Source organism: Planococcus citri, chromosome 1, assembly GCF_950023065.1.
Source record: "Planococcus citri chromosome 1, ihPlaCitr1.1, whole genome shotgun sequence".
In the NCBI taxonomy this organism is placed as follows: domain Eukaryota; kingdom Metazoa; phylum Arthropoda; class Insecta; order Hemiptera; family Pseudococcidae; genus Planococcus; species Planococcus citri.
The window spans coordinates 65,748,959-65,757,726 of NC_088677.1; the positions used below are offsets into that span (position 1 = coordinate 65,748,959).

Here is an 8,768-nt window from a genome sequence, read left to right on the forward strand (position 1 = left end):
GCTTGCAAAATTGTAGCACAACTTTGCTTACCTGAACTCAGGATTCATCATGCTTTTCAGCGGTAGCAATTTTTATTCCTTGCTGAGTGAACTGAATTTATACCTATACTTTAATACGTATCTCTTCAGGGACTTTCGTCCAAATTGAGTGTTTGGTTTGATAGCTCTTCAATCAGTGTGTTTTCAATTATATTCCATTGGACCAATATATGTACTTACGTGGCGCTGGATTTTTAATTTCGAAAAATTGAGATGAAAAAAATTAATGCGGAAAGGAATATACTATTTTCAAAAAATGAACAAATTTTGTTATTTTTTTTCTTACCCTAAAATTTAAAAAGTTTTTGAAGCTCAACAATTTTTGATTTGCTAAAAATTTGATTAAATTTACAATTTTTGAGCTTCAAAAACTTTTTAAATTTTAAAGTGAGAAAAAAATGATCATAACAAAATTTGTTTATTTTTTGACGTAGTATTCACTTCCGCATTTATTTTTTTCATCGCGATTTTTTGAAATTGAAAATCATTTGTAGCCCCTTCAATTTTCAAGTTAGGCAAGAAGTCATAATAGGTAATTTTTTTCATTTTTCAAAGTACATACCTCCGATTTCCATTGTCAACATTAGATTTTGGCTCTTAGGTTTTGAAAACATATTACCATCTCGACAAGGGGGCCATCGAAAAGGTTGGAGGAAAGTGGGCTAGTGGGCTCTAAAATGGTCCACAAAATAAATCCCTTTGTTATTCTTGAAAATTAGGTTTTGTTTTCATTTTTGCTGGAATTTAAATACAAAACTGGTTTAAAATTCATTCTAGAACTGGTATCTATAATATCGTACGAAAATGACCTATAGAATCCAAAATGGTTCAAAGAAGTATTTGGCAATAGGAAGTACAGTAAAATGTAATGAACTACGTATCCGTCGGAAGTTCAAGTTCATGGCTATTTTTTAGTTATCTTCACATCCGTGGTTAATGATACCACGACGATACGACTCAGATTAAGTATATCTAACTTTCTGCCAAAATAGAAGTTTCGCTTTTATAATATACATACATGAGTACACGTCACTTTGAGCAACAGGTTAAATTGTTGAAATGATTTTGGGTCAAACGTTTGCAAAATTTTTCGCGATTTTTTCCATTTTAGGAAGCGTAACATGCTTAAGCAGACACCACTGCGAAGCTGAAACAGGTATGCAAATAGAGATATTCTCGTACAATTAAAAATAATAAGGTACTTACTCGTAAATATCCGTAAGCATGCTAGTCTTTAAATGTTCGCTAAAACTTCGAGTTTTTCCAGAAAAAGTGAAATATTGAACATGAAATTTCAAATTCTTACCATTATCGTTTTGAGATAATTTCACTACGATTCTTCAAAATAACTCACGAAGGGATATATTTTACGTATACCAAGCGAAAAGAGGAGAATTATGGACTTCGAGTTTTTGCTAGTAAGATACCCAGATTTGTCCCAAAAACTTCATTAGAAAATTTTCCAACCAACACACGGGAAATTTCCAGATTTCCAGCAGAATCCTCAAACTTCTGCTCGTAAGATTCCTAGATTTGCCCCATAAACTTCAGGAGGCAATTTCTCATTCTCATCCCAATTCGATTTCTAGATTCAAAAAAAAAAAATAGGCTATGTTGAGGATCTTTAAAAGACTATAGGAAAAATTTTGGATCCCCAGCTTGAACCATTACCACCGAGGTTTCAAAATTTGAATTTTACATCGAGAATCGAAAAAAAATGAAAATTTTGGTGGTAATATTGATCGTACCTAATAAATGATATCCATTCAGAAGAAAACCATTTTTGAATTTTTAAAAAAAAATTTTCGGTCATTTTACACAACCGTTGAATGGGTTCAAAATCATATTATTTTTGCAAGTAATGCCAAATTCTTGGAATGGCGAAAAAAAAATTTAAAAAAGGGTTCCTTAATATTAGTGGATAGACACCTAACATTAATTTGTCAAATTTTGTTATAATCAGGACCAAACTGGTATTTCCTATAACATTTTTTGCAGGCCTCACTATCTTGAGGTGTCACCCTCCAATTTGAATGGGACCGCGATTTTTGGAAAGAGCATGGTTTAAACCCCCCTTTCCAAATACAGCTGCCCATCTGCATTTTTCGACTTTTGGCGAACGTTTGAAAATTAAAAATTGACTGTTTTTGGTGATTTATGTTTTTTTTTTTTAAAGTAATTTCACCAAGCCATTCTGGAGCCTTTAGCGCGATTTTTCGATTTCTCCAGAATTTTGAATATGCTCCAGAAGGCGTGGCGAAATACAGCGATTCGTGACAATTTCCAAAATTTCCAAAATTTCCTGGCAAACGAGAAACTTTTGATTTGTCAAAATTCTGGAGAAATTAAAAAATCGCGCTGGATAGAGGCTCCAGAATGGCTGGAAATGGTGAAATTTGGATTTGGGGAATTATTATTATCTACTTTTAGAACAAATTTTGATTATTTTTATCGATCACGTGCGTACTTTAAAACATTTCAACAGGCAACTCCTCAGAAAAACTCAGGTGTCAATTATTTTCAAACTATAATGCATCCATTTTACCGGATATTACTTCTCCAGATTACCTTCAAGCACTCGACTTGAATGTATTTTACGCTGATATAGTAAGTTTTTTCGTCGGTTTTTTCTCTCAACGTGATTACATTTTTTAGTACCTATATACATATTCTTTGCTGAGTAAGAAATTGATTTTACAGGACGTCTCAGGAATATTTCAATTGATTGGAGATGCCAAAGCTGTTAGTATTTTGAAATTCCGATTACTAGAATAGCTACCTACAGGGTGCACAGAAATTTCGAGTACTTACCCGAAAGGAAGTTTTTTTTTGCTAAAAATACAAGTTGGCGACGTGAAATAGCTCGCATATGATTGGTAGAATGTCATCACCCCTATATAGTTATTCACTGTAACCAACCCAAATAACATAAAGATTTTTGGGGAATACTCGATATTTCTGCGAATGTGTTAGAAGTATTTTTCGTAGATTTCAAGCATCTTTTTGTCAACTTCGTTACCTATATCTAGATTTGGGAAGACAAGCAAATGATTTGGGAGCCAAATGAACATAATAATACATATTCTTTAAATATTCAGAATGATATGGACCAAATATGGAAACCGGATTTCATTTTGACCAAGTATGCTACTTATTTTTCAAGAATTCGTCTCTATATAGATTAAATACATAGGTAGATTTAATCCTGGCCATTGTGAAGCCTTGTGGTCCCCAAATCAAGCACTACAAGGTTTTTTTTTATATATGAAACGATGCAAAATTGAATGTCATGCACTCTAATGTGAAATTTTTTTGGTGGGCACCACAAGTAGGTACCGTTATATAGGTATAGGTACAGGTTAATAGGTACCCATTCTCAAAAGTATAATGGATGGTAACCATAATGTTATAGTGTTACGTTATTTTTATTCCAGCTATATATTTCCAAAGAATAAATCTTTACTTGTGTCTGACTATAACGCCACAATAATGCATAACGGAACAATAATCTTTTTGATGAAATATATCAGTATACAAGCAAAGTGTCAGGTCACAGTAAAAAGCAGGCCATGGTTTAATCATACTTGTCAGCTTGATTTGAAAACCAGTTCACCAAATTCCCTATTCATTATTCATCAAGACAGTGTAAGTGAATCCCTTGTGCAAGTTGTGCACTCATTGTTAAGATCACAGGTGATAACTTTGATTTTCAATTTGTAACATTTAATAAAGGTTGTAAATGCTGAAATTGAATCACCATGGACAGTGAATAAAACTCGACAAATGAAACCGAAAGATGACAATAATGAGCCACCCAATTATTCGATATCGATTGATGTGGAATTACACAGGAACATCAGTCTTTACAATTCCACACGATGTATCTCAGATCCAAGTTCGTATAATGTCATTATCATCATCATTTTAAACATATTATTTTTGTAGAAAGAAATTGTCTGTCCATTGTACGTAGTAGGCACTAACAAATAATATCAACTACTAGAAATACTGCCAACTGAACCTGAAAAGTTCAGCCCTTGTCCCCTCAAATGAACCAGGATGGTCCAAATTTGCACCATAAAGTGCCAAGATGTCACTGATTAGATCCTTTGAATAGTCTGCAGCTCCCCAAAATTGGCCCAGGAGGCGGGTTTTCATTTTTACCTAGAGTAATCTGGACATTATTCATTCTAGAATTTCAGTAACCTGAAAAATTTTACCTACTACTTCAAAATTGATTTTATTGTTGAGATTTTTCAACAGGCACCTTTGAAGAGCAGGTCAAATGTAATTTTTCCACTCTCAACTTGCTTTCACCTCCATCTGAAGCGAATGTGTCGCAAGTGGATAGTCCTTTAATAGATTTGTACTTTAGTTACGTTGATTTGGTAAGATTTTCTTCATATTTTACCTATTTTTAAACGTGCAATTTATCGATGAAGAATGCTAATTACATTCGATTGATCCAATTTGTTAGAATATCGAAGATGGAATATTTTTATTGATTGGAAAAATCCACGTGGTAAGTCTGGTACAAAACTGAACTCTATTAAGGTATGCAAGGTTAAACGAGGGAATCTCTTTTAATCCACTGTTGTACATACCTACTCACATGTATGTGTTTGACAGCAATGGCGTGATGGCCGAATAACCTGGGACAAACAGAAATTCGGAAACCTTTGGTATATACGAAATTTTGACGTTCATTCAATATGGAAGCCTAGTTTGATTTTAAACAAGTAATGAATATTTCTATTGGAAAACGCATAGAGCATAGATAAACAATTATTGCATTTTAAAAAGCAAAAAATGGAAAAAATTTCAGCCACTTGTTTCCAGAAGACCGCTTTTACAATGAAACATTCGGTGTAGGTGACTTGACGATATATGCTGGTGGCCTTATGATGTGGGATACATCAGTGCGTTTACCTACGAGATGTGACATGAATTATGCTAGTTGGCCATGGGAACCTCGAACGTGTTGTTTGAATTTTACTTACAATACACCCGCTATGGACCTTTATTTGCTAAAAGTACACCTTGGTTTACTTAATTATGTATTTGAACCTATTTTATATTTAATGCATTACCTACCGAATACGATTTTAAATCCATAGGTATTGTCTAAGCACCCTGGAGTACCATCATTATGGACAATCACCAACATGAAAGAAGAATACGAGTACCCCAAATTGAACGTCGAAGTAACCTTGAAAATGAAAAGCAATTCTTTGCAAGTCGTTTGGTGTTCAACTTTTATTGGTTTGTACAAATATTTTTGTATCTACCTACATAATGTAGTTGTGAAGACCATAGTAGACAAGATTTTTGATATTTTCAATCAAAAGCAAGATCTTTTTGGTGGTATCTATTGACCAAAAAAGCAAAACTTGTTCACAATTTTAGCAAAAAAAAATAAATATATAGGTAGGTACATTGTACAATTAGAACTTTCTATCAAGTTTTAGCGATTTGGACCATTTTTTTTGTAGAATTTCACCAAAAAAACATTAAAAAAATTTTTTTTCAAAAAATGGAAAATTTATTGTAGTTTTTGAAAAAAAAAACGATTTTTGGCAGTTTTGCAAAAAGCAAAATTTATTTGGTAATTCTAGAAAAAAGAAATACTTTTTGAAAATTTTAGCATCTAAAAAAAACAACTTTTTCATTTTTAGCAATTTTTGCAAGAAATTAATTTTTTTTAGAAAACAAAACTTTTTTGAATTCAACTTTGACAAAGAGCTTTTTCAAAAAATTGAGGGACTTCCCATTCTTAAAATTTATTTGGTTATCTTTACAAAAAAATTTCATTACAAAACCAGGTACATATTTTGCTGGAATGGTCTGAAAACACCCACTGATTGAAATAGTGTCTGTCTCAAACACAGGTCCTAACTTGGGTGTCAACACAGCCACTCATTGAAGTAGTGTTTGTTTCAAACACGGGTACTAACTTGGGTCTGAAAACACCCACTGATTGAGATAGTGTCTGTTTCAAACATAGGTCCTTACTTGGGTCTGAAAACACCCACTGATTGAAACAGTGTCTGTCTCAAACACAGATCCTAACTTGGGTCTGAAGACACCCACTGATTGAAACAGTGTCTGTCTCAAACACAGGTCCTAAGTTGGGTCTGAAGACACCCACTGATTGAAACAGTGTCTGTTTCAAACACGGGTACTAACTTGGGTCTGAAAACACCCACTGATTGAGATACGGTCTGTTTCAAACATAGGTCCTTACATGGGTCTGAAAACAACACCTGATTGAAATAGTGTCAATTTCAAACACAGATTCTAACTTGGGTTTGAAAACACCCACTGATTGAAACAGTGTCTGTCTCAAACACAGGTCTTAACTTGGGTCTGAGCACACCCACTGATTGAAATAATTATAGTGTCTGTCTCAATCACAGGTCCTAACTTGGGTGTCAACACACCCACTCATTGAAGTAGTGTCTGTTTCAAACACGGGTACTAATTTGGGTCTGAGCACACCCACTGATAGAAATAGGTGGTGTTTGGCTCAAACAGAGGTCCTAACTGTGGTCTGAAAATACCCACTGATTGAAACAGTGTCTGTCTCAAACACAGGTCTTAACTTGGGTCTGAAAACACCCACTGATTGAAATACTGTCAGTTTCAAACACAGATCCTAACTTGGGTCTGAAAATACCCACTGATAGAAATAGTGTCTGGCTCAAACAGAGGTCCTAACTGTGGTCTGAAAATACCCACTGATTGAAACAGTGTCTGTCTCAAACACAGGTCTTAACTTGGGTCTGAAAACACCCACTGATTGAAATACTGTCAGTTTCAAACACAGATCCTAACTTGGGTCTGAAAATACCCACTGATAGAAATAGTGTCTGGCTCAAACAGAGGTCCTAACTGTGGTCTGAAAATACCCACTGATTGAAACAGTGTCTGTCTCAAACACAGGTCTTAACTTGGGTCTGAAAACACCCACTGATTGAAATACTGTCAGTTTCAAACACAGATCCTAACTTGGGTCTGAAAATACCCACTGATAGAAATAGTGTCTGGCTCAAACAGAGGTCCTAACTGTGGTCTGAAAATACCCACTGATTGAAACAGTGTCTGTCTCAAACACAGGTCTTAACTTGGGTCTGAAAACACCCACTGATTGAAATACTGTCAGTTTCAAACACAGATCCTAACTTGGGTCTGAAAATACCCACTGATAGAAATAGTGTCTGGCTCAAACAGAGGTCCTAACTGTGGTCTGAAAATACCCACTGATTGAAACAGTGTCTGTCTCAATTCTCAAACACAGGTACTAACTTGGATCTGACCACACCTTCACTTTAGTGAGCAACAAGAACCCAATTTCATAAATTTTTTGGGCTAAGATACACGTACAAGAGTGGAAATACAACCTTATATGATTTTTTACTCACAATTTCTGCAGATTATTCTTTTTTCACTTTTTTGTTTTTTTGATAATTACATTGGTGAAATTAATTGCATCATTATCCAATTTTAATCGATTCTAATTTAATATCCTCAGGTGAAGTGGAAGGGTGGGTAGCACCCTCATAACTACCTGATAGGGGTTATCTTGTTTCAACTGAGTTGTATGGTGCCCAATTTCATACATTTTGTGACTAGAATTCTTCCTTAGGTATATAGCCTCCAGTGCACTATACACTGCTCTAAAGCTTTGCTCATTTGAGCATGCTATTTTAACATCTCCATTAGAGAGGGTTTGCAGTATAGGATTCTCACTCCCTTCCAGACTTCCTGACATTGCAGTAAATTTAGTAATAGGTATTTTAAATTCTACTTACATAAATACGAGGTAGAATGAGTAGGTACACTCGTTTGTTTTTTAAAAAAAGTGAATAAAATAGCTAACCCATTTTATAGCTCTGTGTTTAGTGATGCTGCCATCATTTTTAATTTCGCCAATAAGTAACATCAAGCTGACATCGAAAGTAATATCCCTGCTACTGTTTACAATTTTTCTGACAATTTTGATCAATTCAATTCCCAATTTCACTTTGATTGCTCCCAATTTCAGTAAGTGACGACATAAAAGACTCTTGTGTGAAATTTTATGCATAAGTAGGTATCATGTTTTAATCTGATTCGTTTATGTTTTCTGCTTCAGTGCTTGGATACATAATGTTATTGATAATTTTGGGAATATCTAGTTGTATCACTGCCTACTTGGTTCGATTAGCAAAAAAATCGCATTCATTCAACTCATCACTGAGCATGGTAGGTACATACCTACTACTTCAATTTATTATCTAGCCGAGTGCGAGGAACGACTCAAGTAACGCGTTTGTGAGAAACTCAAGCGCGATGCTTTTTTTTTTTATCATCCGTACTGTAACATATGATCATGTGAAGTTTTTCAGCCATATTCATACATTTCTCATCTTTTGTATGTTTTCAAATTTAGGAAAATTTGAATTCTGAAGAAAACGAATGCAATAAAAGCACAATGAAAACAAAACTGTTTAAAGTTTTCCATTCTACTCGTGATGAATATATTCCTGAGGAATCCTTATCGAATATGCATCAAGATAAAAGGTTGAAAATAGCTGCAGTGATCGAGTATTCATCACTTGCAATTTGTTCAATTATTTGTGTATTTCTTTTCGTAAGTTTCATAAGCTGAAATACCAGAATGCTGTAGGTAGCCTATTTCGTGTCAATTTGATAGTATTTTTTCTAAATACAATCATTATTATTCCATG

At 34.3% G+C, this 8,768-nt stretch overlaps 1 protein-coding gene across 1 annotated transcript; it reads left to right on the plus strand.

Annotated features, from left to right (window-relative positions):
* Nucleotides 1–1,065: 1,065 nt before the first annotated feature.
* LOC135842489 (uncharacterized) lies at nucleotides 1,066–8,766 on the plus strand. The gene is made up of 14 exons (XM_065359970.1): nucleotides 1,066–1,195; nucleotides 2,525–2,646; nucleotides 2,740–2,781; nucleotides 3,069–3,181; nucleotides 3,474–3,684; nucleotides 3,772–3,934; nucleotides 4,303–4,427; nucleotides 4,517–4,561; nucleotides 4,669–4,778; nucleotides 4,865–5,072; nucleotides 5,157–5,301; nucleotides 7,930–8,082; nucleotides 8,174–8,283; nucleotides 8,471–8,766. The coding sequence occupies exons 1-14, from the start codon at nucleotides 1,099–1,101 to the stop codon at nucleotides 8,687–8,689; spliced, it is 1,863 nt and encodes a 620-aa protein (XP_065216042.1). The 5' UTR covers nucleotides 1,066–1,098; the 3' UTR covers nucleotides 8,690–8,766.
* The last annotated feature ends 2 nt before the right edge of the window (nucleotides 8,767–8,768 follow it).

Excerpts from the sequence above, each read along its gene's own strand:
- LOC135842489 (XM_065359970.1), top strand. The coding sequence starts at position 1,099 with ATGATTTTGGGTCAAACGTTTGCAAAATTTTTCGCGATTTTTTCCATT. Across the intron at positions 2,782-3,068 it reads TGATTGGAGATGCCAAAGCT|ATTTGGGAAGACAAGCAAAT; the intron begins GTTAGTATTTTG and ends ACCTATATCTAG. Across the intron at positions 4,562-4,668 it reads TGATTGGAAAAATCCACGTG|CAATGGCGTGATGGCCGAAT; the intron begins GTAAGTCTGGTA and ends TGTGTTTGACAG.